General features: G+C 37.7%; 2 protein-coding genes across 33 annotated transcripts; one reads left to right on the top strand and one right to left on the bottom strand.

Annotated features, from left to right (window-relative positions):
- Positions 1–2,438: 2,438 nt before the first annotated feature.
- On the bottom strand, positions 2,439–22,525 carry LOC103420713 (uncharacterized). 32 transcript variants are annotated; one of them, XR_011582823.1, is made up of 15 exons: positions 22,366–22,505; positions 22,213–22,247; positions 22,055–22,117; positions 21,790–21,847; positions 21,458–21,538; positions 20,993–21,076; positions 20,637–20,690; positions 19,915–19,973; positions 11,658–11,724; positions 10,762–10,830; positions 9,002–10,440; positions 4,326–4,392; positions 3,430–3,498; positions 3,055–3,117; positions 2,439–2,858 (listed from the first exon to the last, which is right to left on the bottom strand). XR_011582823.1 is itself a non-coding variant. In XM_070824820.1 (12 exons), exons 10-12 carry the CDS (start codon positions 10,434–10,436, stop codon positions 3,492–3,494), a joined length of 1,509 nt encoding a protein of 502 aa, XP_070680921.1. In that variant the 5' UTR covers positions 10,437–10,440; positions 10,762–10,830; positions 11,658–11,724; positions 19,915–19,973; positions 20,637–20,690; positions 20,993–21,076; positions 21,458–21,538; positions 22,055–22,117; positions 22,213–22,247; positions 22,366–22,525; the 3' UTR covers positions 3,264–3,491. The 32 variants fall into 32 exon arrangements, 2 of the variants coding, with proteins under 2 accessions (XP_070680921.1, XP_070680922.1); XR_011582817.1 differs by lacking the exon at positions 21,790–21,847 and having other exon boundaries at positions 22,366–22,525; XR_011582818.1 differs by lacking the exon at positions 21,790–21,847 and having other exon boundaries at positions 19,929–19,973; positions 22,366–22,525.
- LOC139197425 (uncharacterized) lies at positions 16,305–19,483 on the top strand. The gene is made up of 4 exons (XM_070824819.1): positions 16,305–17,813; positions 17,900–18,030; positions 18,098–18,173; positions 18,257–19,483. The coding sequence occupies exons 1-4, from the start codon at positions 16,427–16,429 to the stop codon at positions 19,414–19,416; spliced, it is 2,754 nt and encodes a 917-aa protein (XP_070680920.1). The 5' UTR covers positions 16,305–16,426; the 3' UTR covers positions 19,417–19,483.
- Positions 22,526–23,103: the final 578 nt, after the last annotated feature.

Raw genomic sequence — 23,103 nt, 5'->3', positions numbered from 1 at the left:
GGTCTTCAAACGCAGCAGAAAACCTACTCTAATGCCACTTGATGTAGGGAAAAACCAATGTATCTCGAGGAGACAGGGGATAGAACCTGGGAATCATTCAACCAGGGGCAATGGTGCTTGTCAACGTTGTTAATTATGGAATCACTCAACACGACCAAATCAAATGCTTGTTTTTTTAAGGAGAAAAGCACTCTCTTCTTAGATTAATTTTTAAATCACTAATTCACAAACTTAAGCTTACATATGGAGCCCTTTGAATAAGGAGATACATTTCATTGATACAAGAGATAATTAAAACCAAGGAAAACCTCTTGTAGTTACAATGACCTAATTAAGATAGCCTTAATCACTTTTTTTTTAACAAACGATATTATCTACACTAAAGAAGTGGGGGAATGGACTAAAGCCTAACAATGGGCTAGCAATAATATGGTTCAAATTTTCCTTTGATAAGAATCGAGCTCAATATCTCGCATTTACAAGTGAAAATGAATACCATTAGACCGTAAAGTGTTCATTTCACCGAAATTTACATGTTTACACTTGATATTTCCAAGGTAAAAGAAACCAATGAGATACAAAATTGTCTAAACCTTGAAATGAGAATCTGATATGGGGTTGAGAGATCATAACATATGAACGTGCAAGAATTAGAAGTCGGTTTTCCATATTCGAATTGCTTTTGAATTCAAGGCATTTTTCACTTCTATTTGGGCGTTTGAGTGCAAAGTGCAAACAAATAAAGAATGAATCACGATTGAAAAACCTAACTATTGTATGGAGAACCTAATCTCATCTGCATCCTCTTTCAGAGTTCGATTGGCTGCACTATTCCCAGTTTACCTCTTTTCCTTTCTTAACTTCAGAGTTTGTCACCCAAATAATTTACTTTTAAGAAGGCAAAAAATTGTAAAATACTATGAATCAACCACTGAATGTATATGAATGGTTGAAATTTAAAGGTTATTAGAAGGGAAGCCGAATCTGTTTGAGAGGATCCGTACCATTTTAAGAGTTTTCATATGCATATGCATTTGAGATTCCAATTTCTGCTACATATTCTGCTATTAGACGGAAAGTTCTCACAAAGGCGGTTAGAAATATTTCTGATTTTTCTTCATGTTTAATTCATTTTTTCTATCAAACTTGGAATTGAAACAAGAATGAGACGAGAATTATATTTTGGGTTGTTTATTCACACTCGACATAATGTTGAATACGCTCACATATTAAGTGCACTTCACAATTAATTTTTTAATTCAAATTTATCCTAATACACCCCACATATTTTTTTCATATTACTTGCACACCCCGCACTTTCATACATCCCACACTCTACATGTGCAGCCCCACATCAAACTGTATTCCGTATCTGTGGTGGAGCCAAGGCCGCACACCAACTGTCAACAAGAACTATTCAACACCACACACAACACCAAAACACCACCCCCCCCTGCGCCGAAAACACACCCCACCACAGATTCACTACATACCTTCTAGACTGATCGGTTATGAAATTCTTCTACAATAAGCACAAGAATAGTTGAAATTGTTCTTCTAAAAGGAGTTTCATAACGCAACTCAAAAACAGTAAGAGAAATACAACCAAATAAATAACGAAAGAAAAGTCATCCTATCAAGATATCAACTAATTAGTAGTCTTACTGTCAATCATGGTTCTCTTTGACAAAATGTCTATTGGCAACCTTAATACACATATGATGTCATTGAAATCACTAAGAGAACGAAACATTTGAAGTCTTATATCATGAGAAGTCGCCAAACATTGATCGTCAAAAAATAACATTTTTTATCAACATGTTTATACTTTATTGGTTAGGGTGTTATTTTACAATAGTGGATGAGAATGACCTTGAACACTTGAAAAAAAAATAGTCTTAGGTCATACACATTGAAAGTGATTTGCAGTGTATTTAGAAATTTTAATTTACTTTTAAAATCTTATGGGGCCTAAATAGTCATTTTATATAAGGGTATATAAGTCATTTACAACAAGTTTTATTGTGGGTTGTATTTGGCAATATGTAGGGTACTAATAAAAAAGAGTGCTTCTGAACTCATCTCATTGTCTTATTTCCCTACCCACATGAGAATTTCACCCACCATAAAATTTAAATGGATTTATAAATCCATGAATTTTTATGGAGTTTAATTGATTTGTAAAGATTCCATATAAAATTTTGATTCAATTCTCCCGACATCTCATGGAGAGAGGTAAGATTTGTGGAAGTTTAAAATACACTACGAAATCTCTCTAATTCCCTCTAATACCTCAACCTTTTCAAATTCTTTAAAATCAAATTCTAATTGGATACACCTGAAATGTTATAAACTTCTTTAAAATCTTAATTAAACACACTCGGATTTCTAAGGATTTTAATAAACTAACTTAAAATCCTGATTGAATACACATTGAATTTTAGAGAATCACTTAAAATCTTGACTGAATACACCTAAATTCTTTAAAAGAATTAAATCTATCCCTACTACCTTAAGTTGTAAAAAATAAGAACAAAAAGACTAAAAAACTAAAACTATAAACCAACAGCCACAACACCACCCACCCCAGCCGACGACAATAAATCTGGCACAAACCCTGCTGGCGGCAGCTCCTTTACTTTTATGCTGCCCTTTGTTTTTACGGCATTTGGCATGGTTTTCCAAGATACTAGGTTGTGGTTCCTCCTCGCCTTCATATATTTAGAAAACTACTACAATTCAATGCATATAATGACAAGTTTAAAATCTTGTCTTGCTTGAAAATTGTCCTCGTCAATGGGTTGGCTTCTCTCTCTTTTGGGTCTTAGGTTTTACTAGAAATCGATGCCTGCGCGTTGCTGCGGGATTAAAAATTGTATGGAAGATTGTGTAAACATATGAAAGATTGTAAGAAGATTAATACTATTTACATTCAAAAGAATCTAAATATATCTTAATCTATTAATCCCTATAATAATTGGGATTACTAACATAGTGTCAAGTAATGATTGGACAGAAGAATATGGGTAAACATGTGACAGAAGACAGACTTACAATAATTCAGCCTTCAATCTTAAGGTCCTTCGGATCGGAGAGCTGAACCTTAATGCATTCTTTCTGCAATTTTCCAGAAAATACGAATAAAAAGTTAAAATCCAAGTATAAAAATTAACCGATATCCCAACTGACACACCCTAACCCGAAGACTAGGACGTGCTGGCCGTCACGTGAGTGTGACGTAACCATAACGCAAGCGGAAACGATTTAATAATAAAATACGAATTAACGAAAACCACTAATTGCAGTTATTTACAACCTAGCATTCTATGTGCATAAGAGTGTACTAAACACACATAAACAGAGCATAAGCATCTAGGTGCAGTCAAGTAGGAACATAACTAATTTACAACACCCTCGGGTGAATCCTACATTTATTTAGTCTGTCAGAACGCCGAAGCAGTCTCGTAGGCCACCAACGCCTCAACTATCAACTAGAACCTGGAGGGGCGAAAAACAGAAAACGTGAGTGGGCGAAAATAAAGCTTTTCCAAATCATTTCACAAATCCACAATTATAACCCCTTTTTGGAAAACCGGTATACTTTCCCAGAAAAATAGTATATAGCATATATATCTCAACTGTCTCAATCATCAATCTTATAACAGATTCAATAAAGAATGTACCATGCCAATTTCAACAGTTTAGTATGAATGCATTAACATAATATATTCAGGTAAAAGATAGAAATCAATCGGAGGCCCTCTAATAGCCCTGAACGATTGAACCTAGAGCTCAACATCTATCAATCTCACTCTCTGCCGGAGTCACTCCGCGTGACCTGTCCGGCCTTCTGCACATAAGTCGGAACCACCTAATGTAGTTTGAACGACTCATGGTAATATTCGCTCTAGTGCTTCTCTCATCAATCATCTGTATACAATAACCTAAGGTCACCCACCAGTCATAATCTCACTAACACTCTACGACTGGCCCGTCGTACCCACTCCGCGTGGACTGTACGACCAGCATCTACTTGGATCCAAGGCGAGCGTGCGATGCGGTGAATACTATAAGCACTAAACCATGGTGCAGGATATGAGCTCAATATATCATCATCATCATCATAATATTAATTAAATACTTACCTGTGCTTCCATAGCACCATCATACATATATGCATCATACGACAGTTCATAATATCCATAATATTCTATGCATGGCAATCACATCATAATTCATTTCATTTCAATATACTTTTCATTTAAATTTGATTTCTGGGGAAATCGAGTATATAGGTATATATATAGAAAGCAATGCCCACTCACTGGTATGTCGCCGGGTCGTAACCCCCTTGACGCCCCTGGATGTGCTCGTCCTCGTTAAATGTTCCACCTAGAAGTGAAATAACTTAAAACAATCATTTAACGCACAATTAACGCACCTAAACCAAACTAGGTAATTAATTCTTCATACGATGCTCAAATTGGGTATATGAATATACCACAGTGACCTACACAACCTCAGGATCATCCCCAAATTTTTAAAATAATTTTTGGAGTCCTCACGCGCCCCCACGCGCCTGACGTGGCACGGACCTACGCGCGGCCCACGCGCGGCCACGTGACATGCACACTGACGGCTACAGTGAACGGCGTTAGAGAATATTCCGTCAAATCCTAGTATATTCCGTTAAAAACTAACGGTTTCCGTTAAAGTTAACTAACGGCGTCGGAATATTCCGTCAAACTTGACGGAAGATTCCCTGTCTTCTCCGGCGAGTCACCGGTCGCCGGCGACTGTTCGCCGGTTTCTGGAAAAATTTCAAATCCACTATTCTCCTTCGTTTTTCAACCAATTTCTTCGCATTTTATACCAAAATGAAGCATTTAACATGTACTATCACGTTGGAAGGGTTTTAAGGCCTAAAAACAACAAGATCAAACCTTTCAAAATTCTTCAATTTCGGCCAAACTCGAACCCGACGATCCCGACGTCCATTTTGATCAAACGAGGCACTCCGAGCCTCCTTGGAACTTCCTAAGACTCGTGGTGATCTTTGTTTAACCTAAAACACAACCAAAATTAAGTTCGTGAACAGTGCCATTACACGGGGTGTTTTAAAACTAGGGTTCTCGAAATAGAACTTACCTAAAACTGGTATTCCCGTGCTCGTGAGGTCCTAAGGAGTGTCGTGGTGATCTTAGATCGGACGTTGGTGCAGGATTGTGATTGTTCTTGGTGTTTGTCCGAGAGCTTGAGAGAGAATGAGAGTAAGAGAGAGAGAGTGTTTCTGAGGGAGTGTGAGAGAGACTGAGGGAGAGACGAGGAAGAAAGAGAGAATGAGACATGGATCCAGAGATTAGGGAATGATTTAGGGGGTAGGGTCCCACCTAAAGTCCAAACACAGATAAATTAACACATACTAATATAATTCTAACCCTAGTTTAAGATCTTAGTGTAAAACAAATACCAAATTTACGCACCTTAATCCCGTTTAAGGGCGTTTTAGTAATTTCACGTCCTCGGTAATTGAAATTCTGGGACGGGCTGTGACAATCTCCCCTCCTTATAGAATTTCGTCCCCGAAATTCCAATCACTAACCAGAACATCAAAAGTCATAGAATAACCTCGGATACATATCTCTCATCCGATCTTCTGTCTCCCAAGTAGCTTCCTCAGCTGAATGGTTTCTCCACAATACTTTCACCAAGCTCACGGTCTTATTCCTCAAGGTCTTATCTTTCCAATCCAGTATAGTCACTGGTTCCTCATCGTACGTCAAATCCGGATTAATTTCCAATGGTTGAGGAGGAATCACATGTGAAGGATCTGACACATAATGCCGAAGCATCGAGACATGGAACACATTATGTACCTTAGACAACTCTGGAGGTAGCTCCAACCTGTAAGCAACTTCACCAATCCTCTCAGTGATCTCATAAGGTCCAATGTACCTGGGACTTAGCTTTCCTTTCTTTCCAAAGCGAACCACACCTCTCCAAGGCGATAATTTCAGAAAAACATAGTCGCCCACATTATACATTCTGTCCGTGGTATGTCGATCCGCTAGGCTCTTTTGTCTATCCTGGGCCACTTTCAGGTTAGATTTAATTACCTGAATATTCTGAGTAGTCTCATCCACAATCTCTGGCCCTTCAAGTATTCTTTCACCAACCTCTGACCAACATAATGGCGTACGGCAAGCTTTACCATAAAGTGCTTCAAATGGAGACATTCCAATACTCGAATGAAAACTATTATTGTAGGCAAACTCCATCAAATCCAAGCGATCATGCCAAGAATCACCAAATTGCATCACAGAGGATCTCAATATATCCTCGAGTGTCTGAATAGTTCTCTCTGACTGACCATCTGTCTGTGGATGATAAGCTGTACTGTAAAGCAATCTAGTACCCAAAGCTTCTTGAAAAGCTATCCAAAACTTAGAAGTAAATCTTGGATCTCGATCAGAAATAATATTCACTGGGACACCATGATACTTTACAACCTTCGATATGAATAACTGAGCCAACTTATTTAAAGAATACTTCTCCCTTACTGGAATAAAATGTGCTGATTTGGTAAGTCGATCTACAACCACCCAAATGCCATCAAAACCATTTTGTGTACGTGGCAGCTTATACACAAAATCCATCGTTATATTCTCCCATTTCCACTGGGGAACGGGAAGTGGTTGCAATCTCCCAAACGGCTTCTTCCTTTCAGCCTTAACCTGCTGGCAGACAATACACCTACTCACATACTCCGCAATCTCCCTCTTCATACCCGGCCAATAGTAGAATGGTCGAATGGTATGATACATTTTAGTTCCTCCTGGGTGCATAGCATAAGCCGAACAATGTGCTTCATCCAAGATTTCCTTCTTCAGTTCCTCATTATTAGGCACATACATCCTGTTCTCTTGCATAAGCATACCATCTGATCCTCGGATCTTAAGATCTTTCTTCTTCCCTTCATTTCTTAACTTGATCAATTCTTGAATTTCTTCATCCCACGATTGAGCTGCAAGCACCCGATCAATTAAAACTGGCTTGACTTGAAAACTGGCAAGAAAAGCTTCACTTTGCTCTTCCAATTCTAACTCTACTCCAGTAGATCTCAACTCTGCCAGAAGAGGAACACGACTGGCATACAAAGCATTAAGTCGCCCTTGAGGTTTTCTACTCAGAGCATCAGCTACCACATTTGCACGACCCGGATGGTACTCAATCGTGCAATCATAATCACTTAACAATTCCAACCATCTTCTCTGACGAAGATTAAGATCATGCTGAGTGAAAAGGTACTGAAGGCTTTTATGATCGGTAAAGATCTTACATTTCTCGCCATAGAGATAGTGTCTCCAAATCTTCAAAGCAAACACAATAGCTGCCAACTCAAGATCGTGAGTCGGATAGTTTCTTTCATGAGTCTTCAACTGCCTAGAAGCATAGGCAATCACTCTACTATGCTGCATCAAAACACAACCCAAACCATTCAAAGAAGCATCACTATAGATCTCGAAGTTACCATTATCATCAGGAAGTACTAACACAGGTGCATGAGTAAGGCAATACTTCAACTGCTGGAAACTTTGCTCACAACTTTCATCCCACTCAAACTTAACATCCTTCCTGGTTAACTTCGTTAATGGCAAGGCAATCATAGAAAAGTCTTGAACAAACCGTCTATAATAACCTGCCAAACCAAGAAAACTCCGCACCTCAGTGACCGTTCGAGGTTGTTCCCAATTTTCCACTGCTGCTATCTTTTGAGGATCCACTTGAATTCCCTGAGCTGATACCACATGTCCCAAAAATGCCACTTGATCCAGCCAAAATTGACATTTACTAAATTTGGCATATAACCGGTGTTCCCTCAATTTCCTTAACACCAAGTTAAGATGTCGAATATGGTCTGATTTCGACTTAGAATATACCAGGATGTCATCAATAAAAACAATAACAAACTTGTCAAGATATTCCTGGAATATTTCATTCATCAATCTCATGAAAGCTGCAGGAGCGTTCGTTAATCCAAATGGCATCACCAAAAACTCATAATGCCCATAACGAGTCCTGAAAGCTGTTTTATGAACATCCTCATCTTTAATCTTTAATTGATAATACCCAGACCTCAAATCGATCTTAGAAAACACACAGGCACCTTTGAGCTGATCAAACAAATCATCTATACGAGGCAAGGGATAACGGTTTTTAATCGTCACCCGATTCAATTGCCTGTAATCAATGCACAATCTCAAAGTTCCATCTTTCTTTCTTACAAACAACACTGGAGCTCCCCAAGGTGAAGAACTAGGCTGAATGAAACCTTTATCAATTAACTCTTGCAATTGAATTTTCAACTCTCTTAATTCCGCTGGTGCCATTCTATAAGGAGTCAAAGAGATAGGATTCGTACCTGGAAGCAATTCAATCGAAAATTCCACATCTCTATCTGGAGGCAACCCAGGTAAATCATCTGGAAATACATCAGGATAGTGTCTGACTACTCCGACTTCCTCCACACTACCGGAATCAACATCATTCAAAACCACATGTGCCAAGTATCCCTGACAACCCTTGGATAACAATTTCTTTGTCCTTATGGCGGAAATAACACCATGCCTCACCCCACTTCTTTCACCCACAAATGTAACCTCGGGTAGTCCAGGACGAAGAAAAGTAACTGATTTCCCGTAACAATCTATATGGGCGCGATTATAATGCAACCAATCCGCCCCTAAAATCACATCAAAATCCACGATGTCTAACGGAATAAGATTAGCAGGCATAATGACATTATCTACCATCACTGGACACCCAGAGTAAAAACTATCAACATAACATTTATCCCCTCTAGGCATAGCAAACTCTAAATCAAACCCTAGAGGTGAAGGATGAGGTTGCGTTATTTGAGCAAATGTATGAGAAATCACAGAGTGTGTAGCACCACAATCAATCAAGACTCTAGCAAAATGACCAAGAACATTCAACGTACCCATAATCAAGTCTGGATGGTTCTGAGCATCTTGCAACGATATGTGGTTAACGCGTCCCTGAGCTGGCTGTCGTCCTCCACGACCTCTGCCACTCTGGTTACCTCGTCCCTGATGAGTACGTCCTTGACCTGCCTGGGCAGGCGGCCTAAACGACCCTGTACTACTAGCAGCAACTCCGCTCTGTTGGGGCTGACCCCCCTGATACCACTGAGATCCGCTAGCTGGCATAGACGGATATGAAGTATAACCTCCCTGATCCTGAGAATATCCACTCTGAAAATAAGGATCCTGGGAATAGTGATACTGTCCCGGAGCATAAGGAGCAGCATCACCCTGATAGTGATAAGCACCACCACGACCACCCTGGCCATAACTGCCTGAATTAAAGTTCTGTTGAGTCGGTGCTGATGTTGGCATAACAGGCTGCTGGGGCCTCTGCTGATTCTGGGGACAATACATAGCTCTATGTCCTGTCTGACCACATGTAAAGCATGCACCACTGCTTCTCCTACATTCCCCATGATGTCGGAAATTACAACGGCGACATAACGGAGGACCCGAACTACCAGTATTACCAAAGCCTCTCTGACCAGAAAATCTAGGTCCATTACCAAACCTACCACCTCCTCTCCTCGGACCTGTGGCACTAAATCCACCACTGGAAGAACTCGAACTCATTCCACTTTTCTTGAAATTCTGCGTCTGACGAGGTCCTGGAATGGAAACACCTTTACCTTTCTCATTTTTCTTCTGACCATTACCCTTATCCTCTTCATCCTCACTGTCCGGAAGATTATCAGAGTCTTCCATCCTGACCAGAATCTCAAAATACTCATGATAATCGGCACAGGGAAGTGCATTGGCAAACGTTCTGTACTTCTTCTTAGATCCTAGCTTGAAACGACGAAGCATTTCTGCTTGATTACCCGCTAAATCAGAATCATAACGGGATAAATCAGTAAACTTCCTGTAGTACTCATGTGCAGACATATTTCTCTGCTTCAGACTGGTGAATTCCTGTTTCTTGCGATCTATATATTCCGGAGGAACAAATCTCTTCATAAAATTTTCTTTAAATACCTCCCATTCGGCTGCCCTTTCAGGAGTCATGTGCCTCGACTGATTTATCCACCACGCAGCTGGCTCACGGCCCAAAAACCAGGTGGTGGTCTCCACCCATCTATTAGCTGGCAGGTTTCCCTGACTTTGCATCACTTGAAAGGTCTGCTCAATTCGATCCAACCACTTTTCTGCCCCTTCATAACCTTCATTTCCCTCAAAAGTTTCCAATTTCAGATTATACATCGTCTCTACGGGCGTTCTCTGAGGAGGACGGATATTAGCCTGAAAAGCTTGAGCCATTGCTGCCCCTAACTGAGTTATATCGGGGAAATTAGGCTCAGCAGCACGGCGAGGATCTCTACGAGGCGGCATAATTCTGACAGAAAACATCCAAAAATCAATAGAAGAACTCATTAGTTATACAGGACTGCAACCTATGCTCTGATACCAAACTGACACACCCTAACCCGAAGACTAGGACGTGCTGGCCGTCACGTGAGTGTGACGTAACCATAACGCAAGCGGAAACGATTTAATAATAAAATACGAATTAACGAAAACCACTAATTGCAGTTATTTACAACCTAGCATTCTATGTGCATAAGAGTGTACTAAACACACATAAACAGAGCATAAGCATCTAGGTGCAGTCAAGTAGGAACATAACTAATTTACAACACCCTCGGGTGAATCCTACATTTATTTAGTCTGTCAGAACGCCGAAGCAGTCTCGTAGGCCACCAACGCCTCAACTATCAACTAGAACCTGGAGGGGCGAAAAACAGAAAACGTGAGTGGGCGAAAATAAAGCTTTTCCAAATCATTTCACAAATCCACAATTATAACCCCTTTTTGGAAAACCTGTATACTTTCCCAGAAAAATAGTATATAGCATATATATCTCAACTGTCTCAATCATCAATCTTATAACAGATTCAATAAAGAATGTACCATGCCAATTTCAACAGTTTAGTATGAATGCATTAACATAATATATTCAGGTAAAAGATAGAAATCAATCGGAGGCCCTCTAATAGCCCTGAACGATTGAACCTAGAGCTCAACATCTATCAATCTCACTCTCTGCCGGAGTCACTCCGCGTGACCTGTCCGGCCTTCTGCACATAAGTCGGAACCACCTAATGTAGTTTGAACGACTCATGGTAATATTCGCTCTAGTGCTTCTCTCATCAATCATCTGTATACAATAACCTAAGGTCACCCACCAGTCATAATCTCACTAACACTCTACGACTGGCCCGTCGTACCCACTCCGCGTGGACTGTACGACCAGCATCTACTTGGATCCAAGGCGAGCGTGCGATGCGGTGAATACTATAAGCACTAAACCATGGTGCAGGATATGAGCTCAATATATCATCATCATCATCATAATATTAATTAAATACTTACCTGTGCTTCCATAGCACCATCATACATATATGCATCATACGACAGTTCATAATATCCATAATATTCTATGCATGGCAATCACATCATAATTCATTTCATTTCAATATACTTTTCATTTAAATTTGATTTCTGGGGAAATCGAGTATATAGGTATATATATAGAAAGCAATGCCCACTCACTGGTATGTCGCCGGGTCGTAACCCCCTTGACGCCCCTGGATGTGCTCGTCCTCGTTAAATGTTCCACCTAGAAGTGAAATAACTTAAAACAATCATTTAACGCACAATTAACGCACCTAAACCAAACTAGGTAATTAATTCTTCATACGATGCTCAAATTGGGTATATGAATATACCACAGTGACCTACACAACCTCAGGATCATCCCCAAATTTTTAAAATAATTTTTGGAGTCCTCACGCGCCCCCACGCGCCTGACGTGGCACGGACCTACGCGCGGCCCACGCGCGGCCACGTGACATGCACACTGACGGCTACAGTGAACGGCGTTAGAGAATATTCCGTCAAATCCTAGTATATTCCGTTAAAAACTAACGGTTTCCGTTAAAGTTAACTAACGGCGTCGGAATATTCCGTCAAACTTGACGGAAGATTCCCTGTCTTCTCCGGCGAGTCACCGGTCGCCGGCGACTGTTCGCCGGTTTCTGGAAAAATTTCAAATCCACTATTCTCCTTCGTTTTTCAACCAATTTCTTCGCATTTTATACCAAAATGAAGCATTTAACATGTACTATCACGTTGGAAGGGTTTTAAGGCCTAAAAACAACAAGATCAAACCTTTCAAAATTCTTCAATTTCGGCCAAACTCGAACCCGACGATCCCGACGTCCATTTTGATCAAACGAGGCACTCCGAGCCTCCTTGGAACTTCCTAAGACTCGTGGTGATCTTTGTTTAACCTAAAACACAACCAAAATTAAGTTCGTGAACAGTGCCATTACACGGGGTGTTTTAAAACTAGGGTTCTCGAAATAGAACTTACCTAAAACTGGTATTCCCGTGCTCGTGAGGTCCTAAGGAGTGTCGTGGTGATCTTAGATCGGACGTTGGTGCAGGATTGTGATTGTTCTTGGTGTTTGTCCGAGAGCTTGAGAGAGAATGAGAGTAAGAGAGAGAGAGTGTTTCTGAGGGAGTGTGAGAGAGACTGAGGGAGAGACGAGGAAGAAAGAGAGAATGAGACATGGATCCAGAGATTAGGGAATGATTTAGGGGGTAGGGTCCCACCTAAAGTCCAAACACAGATAAATTAACACATACTAATATAATTCTAACCCTAGTTTAAGATCTTAGTGTAAAACAAATACCAAATTTACGCACCTTAATCCCGTTTAAGGGCGTTTTAGTAATTTCACGTCCTCGGTAATTGAAATTCTGGGACGGGCTGTGACACCAACTTTGTAATAAATTGTGATGACAAAATCAACAAAATAGAATGAAAATATGACTTACAAATTTAAGGCATACTTGAATCTTGATCTAAAGTCGGTGGTGAGTCAATTGGTTGTCACCAACTCTAAATGAGAATTCATCAGAACCTAGAAATTTAAATAAAGAATTTTACAAAATCAATATTTACTAAAACCCAATTATTTTGTTTATCATGTATTATGGCCACAGTAGAAAATATCGATAATATCGGCGAAATATCGCCGATATTATCGTTTTTTAGGGACCCCGATATTTTAGTAACTATCCAACTAGTTTTCGTCATAATATCGCGATATTATCGATAATATCGATAATATCGCGATATTTTCGAAACTATCGCGATATTTGGTATGGACTCGTCGGAGAACACGGCCGGAGCAAATAATCTGAAACCCTAAATCCCCAAATGCTAATTTCCAGCCTAATGAACTGAATCTACAATACAGGATTCCGACAAGAACGATTTCATTACAAAAATCAACATGTTTACAAGCCGAGAAGAACGATTTGAGTACAAAAATCAAAGCAAATGAACCGATCCCTAAATCCCCAAATTCGGATTCAAAGCAACTGAACTGAATCCCTAATTCCTAAATCCCTAAAATCTATTTCAGTACAAAAATCAAGCAACATGCAGATAAATCGCAATCTGTACAAAAATAGAACCCTAATTCCTAAATCCCTAAAATCAATTTCAGTACAACAAAGGTGTGCAACATGCAGAAAAATTGAAATCTTTACAAAAATTGAAATCTTTACAAAAATTTAAAGTAACAAAGGTGTGCAACATGCAGAAAAATTGCAACATCCCTAAAATCCTCACGAATCCAAGACGGCTGGGACAAGTTCGTGGTCCTCAGTGGTGTCGACGGCTTGGACTACGGAGACAGAGGGAGACAGGGAGACACGGAGACACGGACGGTTAAGGAGTGGTGTCGACGGCTGGGTTTAGGGCGGGTGAGATGGGAGGAGCAGAGGGAGACAAGGAGACACGGAGACACGGAGACACGGACGAGGACTGAGAACTTCTCGGTGATGATGTCTCTGTGTGTGTGTGTGGAAGAAGTGGAGAAGGGGGAAGGGAGGGAGAAGACTGAGAACTTCTCGGTGAGAACGAAGGCTCAGACCGACCTCAGAGAGAGAAGAGAGAAGAGAGAGACTGAGAGGATTCGGGAATAGGGTAGTGGAGTGGGAAATGAAAGATCGAGACTGAGAGGATTCGAGAGAGACTGAGAGGATTCGGGAATAGGGTAGTACGTGTGTGGTGTGCGTGTGTGGTGTGGTGGGGGGGGGTCTCGAAGTGTGTGTGTGGTGGAGTGTGAGTTATTCAGTCTTTTTTTACTGTCTGAGTGATGGCATGTTAGAAAAAAAAAGCATCCAATGCTCCAAATTATTGAAAACCAAATCATTCCAAACCTATGTCTACCTCTCTGATACAATAATCCAAAGAACTTTTTGCAATTTCAGAACATGCACAACAAATACTACTGCTTTAATAAAGAAAGCGTGTGACAGTCTTTCATATGCAAAACAGTGTCAATGTCTTTCACATGTAAAACAGTGTCAATGTCTGTTATATACTTACATTCTTTCATCATCAGAGGCATTCACCGAATTTTAACTTACATTCTTCTTCCCATACCATTTTCAAAACCATTCCAGATCCTTTCCAACGCCAAGCAACACAAAGGCTTCCATATTTAAGGTAAGTTTACAAACTTAAATTTATATTATTGTAATTTATACAAAAACAAAAAAATTTGTGTGCACTCGTATGTTAATTTTTTTAAGTAATTACTTGCATGTTAATTATGTTAATTTTTGTAAGTAATTAAGTAATGTTAATATTAATTGTTTTAAGTAATTAAGTAATGTTGTATAATTATTCCCTAGGATAATTTTAATATGTTTAATGTTATTTATTATTTTATTTTCCTTACCATTTTCAAAGTCATTCCAGATCCATTCCAAAGCTTGAACACAAAGGCTTCAATATTTAAGGTAAGTTTACAAACTTAAATTTATATTATTGTAATTTATACAACAACAAATAAATTTGTGTGGACTCGTATGTGAATCTTTTTAAGTAATTAATACTTGCATGTTAATTTTTGTAAGTAATTAAGTAATGTTAATATTAATTGTTTTAAGTAATTAAGTAATGTTGTATAATTATTCCCTAGGATAATTTTAATATGTTTAATATTATTTATTATTTTATTTCCCTTACCATCTTCATTATCAAATTGGATTATTATTCATTAATATTAGGTTTTTTTATTATCAAATTGGATTATTATTCTTTAATATTAGATTTTTTTATTATCAAATTGGATTATTATTCTTTTATATTAGGTTTTTTTATTATCAAATTGGATTATTATTCTTTTATATTAGGATAATTTTTTTATCAAATTGGTGGATTATTCATTAAATTGGATTATTATCAAATTGGATTATTATTCATCACCATGTTTTAATTTAGGATAATTTTTTTATCAAATTGGTGGATTATTCATTAAATTGGATTATTATCAAATTGGATTATTATTATCAAATTGGATTATTATTCATCACCATGTTTTAATTTAGGATAATTTTTTTATCAAATTGGTGGATTATTCATTAAATTGGATTATTATCAAATTGGATTATTATTATCAAATTGGATTATGATTCATCACCATGTTTTAATTTAGGATAATTTTTTTATCAAATTGGTGGATTATTCATTAAATTGGATTATTATCAAATTGGATTATTATTATCAAATTGGATTATTATTCATCACCATGTTTTAATTTAGGATAATTTTTTTATCAAATTGGTGGATTATTCATTAAATTGGATTATTATCAAATTGGATTATTATTATCAAATTGGATTATGATTCATCACCATGTTTTAATTTAGGATAATTTTTTTATCAAATTGGTGGATTATTCATTAAATTGGATTATTATCAAATTGGATTATTATTATCAAATTGGATTATTATTCATCACCATGTTTTATATTAGGATTTTTTTTATCAAATTGGATTATTATTCATTAAATTGAATTATTATCAAATTGGATTATTATTCATTAATATTAGGTTTTATTATTCCATATTATTTGTATAATTACTTAACTTTTTACAATCATTTTCTTTACTTTGTATTTAATTCTTCTGTAGAATAACTTTATTATTTAGGTTCTCTTATTTTTATCAAAAAATAATTGTCTAATTTTAATGAAAAATAAATATAGGTACGTTTAAGATGTCAAGTAAACGTGATCCAGCTTGGGAACATGGAGACCCAATAGACGGAAACAAACATGGCACAATTTGCAAATATTGTGGTCGGGTAATGAAGAGTGGTGGAGTGACACGACTGAAGTATCATCTTAGTGGATTAGATCCATCAAAAAATGTCCAACGATGCGATAATGTCCCCCCAGAAGTGAAGGCATTCATCAGCACATTATTAAAAAATAAAAAACAGCAGAAGGAAAAGATGACACAAGGAATGGAAAATATTCGAGCTGGGCTACGGGGAGAAGTCTATGGCCAAGCGGTTGACAGTGATGAGGATGACGATGAGGACGAATGTGATGATGACATGGGACCTGAAGAACGACGCAGTTTGAAACAAGCATTACGTGCCTCCAAACAGTCAGCATGGGAAAGAGAACACCTTCATAAAATTCCTAATAGGGGACAAGGTTCCGGGACAAGTGGTGGTGCACAAATGAGACGGGGAGGCAGTCTTAGAGAATCACAACCAACACCACCAATAGCCCCAAGTTTATATAAGTCATCCAACGCACGTCAAAAGAGTGTTTGGAGTTATTTCAAGGGAGGTAATGTGAAGGAGGGAATGGGGCGTCTAATTAGCAAGTTCTTTATCTATGAAAATGTCCCTGCTGCGAAGGCTTCATCACATCATTTCAAAAATATGGTAGTGGGATGTCAACAGGCCGGTGTTGGAGTACAACCTCCCACTCCCTATGAGATAAGAAACAAATATTTGGATATGGAGTATAAAGACATTGGCGAGTATGTTAACAAGTTGAGGTCAAAGTGGGAAACTAATGGTTGCACAATCATGTGTGACGGATGGACCGGCCCGACCAGATTATCTATCATCAACTTCATGGTATACTCCAAGGGCAAGACAATTTTTCTGAAGTCTGTTGATGCTTCAGACCATATAAAGAATTATAAGTATATTTACAAATTATTGAGGGATGTAATCATGGAGGTGGGAGAGCATAATGTTGTCCAAGTCGTGACCGACAACGGTTCTGCATTTGTCAAAGCTGGAAAAAAGTTAATGAAGCATCATAATGTGTTTTGGACATCATGTGCAGCACATTGTATTGATCTTATGTTTGAGGCAATGGGGAAGAGAGAGAATGTTGCTACTGTGGTCAAAAGAGCTAGAACGATCACTAATTATATTTACAATCACGGTTGGTTGTTGGCAAAGATGCGTGAATTTTGCAGAGGAGAAATTATTCGTCCAGCTACCACTCGATTCGCCACCAACTATATTGCATTAAACAGCCTACTCAAGAAGAAAGCAGGGTTGAAGCAACTATTCACCAGTGATGATTGGGCCAACCACAATTTTAGCCGCTCAAATACAGGTCGTTTGGTGGAAAGTATAGTGCTTGATCATGCTTTTTGGAGTCAAACAGAACATGTGTGTCAAGTGTTTGAACCTCTTTACAAAGTTTTACGGATCGTTGACACAGAAGTGTATCCTACTATGGGGGCTGTATATGAGTTGATGCGTGTAGTGAAGGATGAATTGGAAAGAAAACATGGTGCAAGGTGGGTCGTAAAAATAATTGAAGACCGATGGTATAAAACATTATACCACGATTTGCATGCAGCAGGTATAAATTATGTCATAATTTGCAATTCATTTCTTTAGTTGCATAAGTATTATTTATCTTATTAGAGTATGTGTTTCTTTGAACAGCATATTATTTGAATCCCCGATACCAATACAGACCCGGTGTTGGAGATGATGGTACCCTTATACGTGCTGTACATAATGTATACTCTAAATTAGACCCTGCATCACCAGCAGTTGGCCAATTTGGAAATGAGGTACACAATTACTTAAATTATAATAATTACTTTGTTGGATTAAACTAACACAATTTATTGTATTCAGCTAACATGGTTTAAAGATGCAAGAAGAACATTTGGAGAACCAACATCAGTTGCTGCTCGAACAAATATGTCTCCTAGTGAGTATAAACATATTTCACTATAAGTTTATAATAGAATTTGTTGGAGTTATTAGGCTTATCAACATTATTTTTCATTGTAGCTGAATGGTGGATCATGTATGGGACCGATGCACCAACTGTGAGAAAGTTAGCAATAAAAGTATTATCACAAACAGCTTCCTCATCAGCTTGTGAAAGAAATTGGAGCACATTTGCACTCATCCATACAAAGCAAAGAAATAAGTTGGCTCATAGTAGCTTGGAAAAATTAGTTTATTGCTACTACAACATGAAGCTTCAAATTCGAGATAAGGAAGCAGAAATCGATCATGTCGACCGTGGTGACCCACTAGATGTGTTTGATATTGTTGGTGAAGATGATGATACGGAGGGTAACCAACTTTTTCAATGGATTAGACCTCTTCATTTAGATGATGATGAAGGCAACCCAGCTCCCAGAGTTGCTGAAGAAGCACGTAATGAAGGGATAAATGTAGAAAGAGTATTAGAGGAGGAGGTGGGATCTAGCAGCGCTGACTCTGTCGAAGAACTTTTGCACCCAATGCCAAGCAACACTGGAATTCCACCTTTTTCCAATCCTACACAACCACAACATCGTGCTGATACTAATGATAGCTCTAGTACAAGATCAGGAGACTCACCTACCACAGGAGGTGGGAATGATGAAGGAAATAGTGGAGCTGGAGGTAGTGGAGCTGGAGGTAGTGGTGGTGGATATGGAAACTATTATGGACCACCACCTCCCGGATATATGAGCCCCTTCACTGGTGAGGCAAACTTCACGCATGCAACACAAGATGATGACCATGGCAGTAGGCGGGCAGGACCAGGAATTGGTGCCATAGGGAAGGACTATACTCGCAGAGAAAGAGGCAAAGGGATTTTGTCAAGTCAAGAAGATGACTCGTTATCTAGAACTTCAGACTCTTTTGGATTGGGAAGTAGTAACTATGGTTATACTCATAACCAACCATTTCCCTACCCTTCATATCCCATTCCTGTTGGGATGGAATCGAGCGACTCATGGAATCAATCCCAGCCTCAATCTTCAAATGATTTTTCTTATGGACAACCTCAACCAATCTCGGATCCATATGGGTGGCATATTAACAATTACATGCAAAACTATTTTGGGGATTTATCATTTGATAACTACTCTTCACAATACACTCATTCTACACATAGAGATGATGAAGATAGTGACAAATTTGAACCTCATAGGAACTCTATGTGGTACTAAAGTGTAAAATATTGTACTAATTCATTATATATAAATGATTATGGTGTGTTTAGACTTCTTTCATTAATTACTACATATTTTCTACACTCATAATATTTGTCAGATCGCTATATAATCAACTTGATAATGTTAAATCCATCATGCAATGCATTTCCTTCTAATTTTTTGTGATAAACTAATAGATAATTGACTAAATAAACATCCTACAAAGTTTCAATACAAATTTCCAAGTTTTTCTTACAATTTCCGTGGTTTCCATGTAATTTTTATCGATATCGATATTTTACCGATATTTCCATCGATATTTCCGTGTTTTCGGACTACCGATATTTCCGATATCACCGATATTTTCTTCCTTGATTATGGCTTGCCAAAGACTGAATAAAAAAAATGCACAATAAAGAGTCAAAACTCAAAGTAAAAAATCCATCTTCAAAGTACTATTAAAAGCCAGCATTTACCCAATTTTAAGAAATTGAACTGTTAAAATTTAAATACCATGATCAATTCACCTTCCTTAATCTTTTATAAAGTTTCCTCGCACCCTTCTTTAACTGCTGCATAATAAATAAATAAAAAACACATATTACTCTTTAAATACTAAAATTGAAGATCTTAAATTCATAAATTATCCAAGACTTAATAAGCTCATCAAAATAAGCATCCATCATAAAAATAGCACTCAAATCTTGTTCCTTTGTTTCCCAACATTTTCTCAGCAACTAAGCAGAGCAAAATTGTGTTAAACTAAACAGGTAGCAGTTGTAAGTTCGGTTTCACCTCTTTAAATTCATAATATTTTACATGCATGTCCATAATTATTTCTTTAATTTGCTTTCAAAATGGGGTAAGATCATGTCAGTTTAAAACTACTGTTAACATGTTATCATTCAATATAGTATGCCATGGATCAAACAATTAACGTTCGTAAACCAAAAAAAAAAAATTAAGAAATTGATGGAAAAATTATTAGTCTGACATGATAAGTTGCAAAACCTATGTCACCAAATCGTTTTCACTCTACCCTTAGATTTGTTCTTCTTTATGAGTAGACCTTCCAACCCAGCATCTATTCACATATATAATTGTCCCTAGCTACACCAACACAAATCCAAAATCATATATATTCTCTAATGTAAACTAATTCTTAGCTAATTAACATGTTCAAATCCTTCTTTTCTCATATGAATATGTACCAATAGGATTAGGCAAATCTTTACCTTTACCAAACTGATGTCTGGATGCACCTCATCTAGAATTTGATGACATTATACCTGAATCAGAAAATTATAAAAAATAAAAAAGAATTTGATAACATTAGACCTGTAAAACCCAAAAAATTCAGTTTATATCACTTCCTGTACAACCCCAAAATCAGAAAATTAAAAAAATAGAAGTTGATAACATTATATCTGAAGAAACCCCAAATTTCCACTCAAAGGAAAATTAATACAACCTCTGGAAAAAATAATCAGGAGATAAAAACTCAAATACCAAAAAATAGAATCAGCAAAATAATCATATAAATTGTGATTTAGATGAAAATTTAGGAGGGGGGTAAAGATTGGAAACACACAGATGGGAGGCCTTGTATTTCTGCCAATCTGAAATGCAATCCTCCTTGTCCCATTGGCCCTTGACAAAATTCTCCGAGTACCACCTACACAAAGAGACAATATCTGTTGAACCCTTTTCAGAAAATGAAAAATGGATTTTAGAGAGAGGAGAGAGAGAAATTAGGTTTAAGAGCTAATTAAAGGAGATTGCATTGAGTTCATTTTTTCTTTTGTTTTTCTTTTAAAACTCACTCTTAATCAAGATTTATACCTTACCCAACAAACCCATTTGGGGACACAATTCATGTCCTTTCTCTAGCTAAAGAAAAACCTCTATATTTCTCTTTTAAAAGCTCCAATCACATTATCCAAAACAATATGTAAAATAAAATTGAAAAAAAAAAAAAACAATCCAAAATGAATACGGGTGAACCACAAAAATAAAAACTGAAATTCAAATACTCAGAAACAACTGAACTACATACCCCATTCATGCACATAATCCACTTCTCTCTTTATCTCCCCCTCCGTCTGACTAAACCAAAACCCTCAATCTCTTTTCAATGCTGCAATAACATAACTCAACATAACATGGAATGAAAATCATTTACAACTTAGAACAAAAGAGACTAACTTAAGCAACACCACCTAAAACACACCAAAAAAAACGACATTATCCAAATACACAAAAAAATTAAGAACAAATGGAATTGCACAGATTCAACGTTCACAATACACAAAATTTAACCTCCACAACACACAAAAAGTAAAAATTTTGTGACACAAAATCCTCAAAGGAAGATACTAAATTATTTACCTTGTGCACAAAGGACTTCGAAGCCTATACACCAAAGCCCAAAAACAAACAGCAAGGTCTCTTGATCATACACCCAAGCCGGATTTGACAATATAAACAAACTCTCAAAATCACAGAATCAAAATTGGAACAGAAAAGCCATCTATAAATTCAAAACAACCAGCAAAATCACAAATACAAAATTCAAACAAAAAACCCATGTGGACATCGAAAACCACAAAAACAAAATTCAAAAGAGCCACACGAAGAAAGTCATGAAACTCACCAGAAGATGCTAGATTTCGTGGGTAAAAAAGTGATCCTGATCGAACCGAAAAACTGATGAAATCTGTAGCCACCGAGAGGATTTAAAATCACAAAAAATTGAACAAAGAAAAGAGAACTCAAAAACCATACCCAAAACAAATATGCCGGAGAACTCACCAGGAAACCAAGGTTTCAGCAAGATTGACGATTTCCTGAAAACCAAACTTTTCTAGGTTTAAACTTTCTTCCCGAAGGCAACAGATCTAACATTCTTGGAAAGAAAATTCGATCACGAATTGAAAAAGAAAAAAGTGAGAGAAAGAGACGAACCTTCATGCGGAGGCTAGGATCCGGAGCTCGAGAGAGATCAAGAAATTTGTGTAAGCAAATGGAAGAGCCTTGATTTTCCATCTTTCTTCCGTTTTGGGATGAAGAACATGTGTATAGCAGTAAGAAAATCCAACGAAAAGGCACACGGATGAGGACGCGTGTGCAATGTGCACAGAGAAAGAAGAAAGCAGAAAAACAAAGGAAGAAGGCGGAGCAACGAGGGACGCGTAGGCTAATGAGGGTAAAACCGCCTTTTTACTGTGAAAAAGCACAAAAACTGCCACAGAAAGAAGCATTTGGAGGGCGTTTTCGTCCATACACTGTCCGTGAACAGTAACCCCTCTCATATGATGAACAGTGAGGGGAACTGGGCTTTAGTATCCATACACTGTCCGTGAACAGTAACCCCTCTCACATGATGGACAGTGAGGGGAACTGGGCTTTAGTATATATAGATTTGTTTTCTATTGGTAGCTACTACGAGTGTTCGGTTATCATAGACTCACAAGTGTTAGTTGGGTTCATCCTTAAAGAATAGTGTTAGTTGCTTCTTTAACTATCTCATGCTCTCTTCCCTGTTTCTAAAATCATCTGTGCTTCTCCTGTGCAGTGACATACCTATTTTATTTCTCTTTTGTCTTCCTAGCTCTCTATGTGTCTCCCGCACCAAATCTATAGTTAACACAATACCACATCAAAAGTAAATGTCTTACCACATTTTGTGTTGCAATTGAAAAT

This window comes from Malus domestica, chromosome 07, assembly GCF_042453785.1.
Source record: "Malus domestica chromosome 07, GDT2T_hap1".
Classification (NCBI taxonomy): domain Eukaryota; kingdom Viridiplantae; phylum Streptophyta; class Magnoliopsida; order Rosales; family Rosaceae; genus Malus; species Malus domestica.
The sequence above is the reverse complement of the archived record's forward strand: the minus strand, read 5'-3'. Positions and strand labels throughout refer to the sequence as shown.

Bases quoted from the DNA above. Each gene is read 5' to 3' on its own strand.
- LOC103420713 (XM_070824820.1), bottom strand. From the start codon at position 10,436: ATGCCGCCTCGTAGAGATCCTCGCCGTGCTGCTGAGCCTAATTTCCCC. The intron at 4,393-9,001 runs GTACGTTGAATG...TTTCACTTCTAG, and splicing joins CCATCCAGACTTGATTATGG to GTGGAACATTTAACGAGGAC.
- LOC139197425 (XM_070824819.1), top strand. From the start codon at position 16,427: ATGACACAAGGAATGGAAAATATTCGAGCTGGGCTACGGGGAGAAGTC. The intron at 17,814-17,899 runs GTATAAATTATG...TTCTTTGAACAG, and splicing joins CCACGATTTGCATGCAGCAG to CATATTATTTGAATCCCCGA. The intron at 18,031-18,097 runs GTACACAATTAC...TATTGTATTCAG, and splicing joins TTGGCCAATTTGGAAATGAG to CTAACATGGTTTAAAGATGC.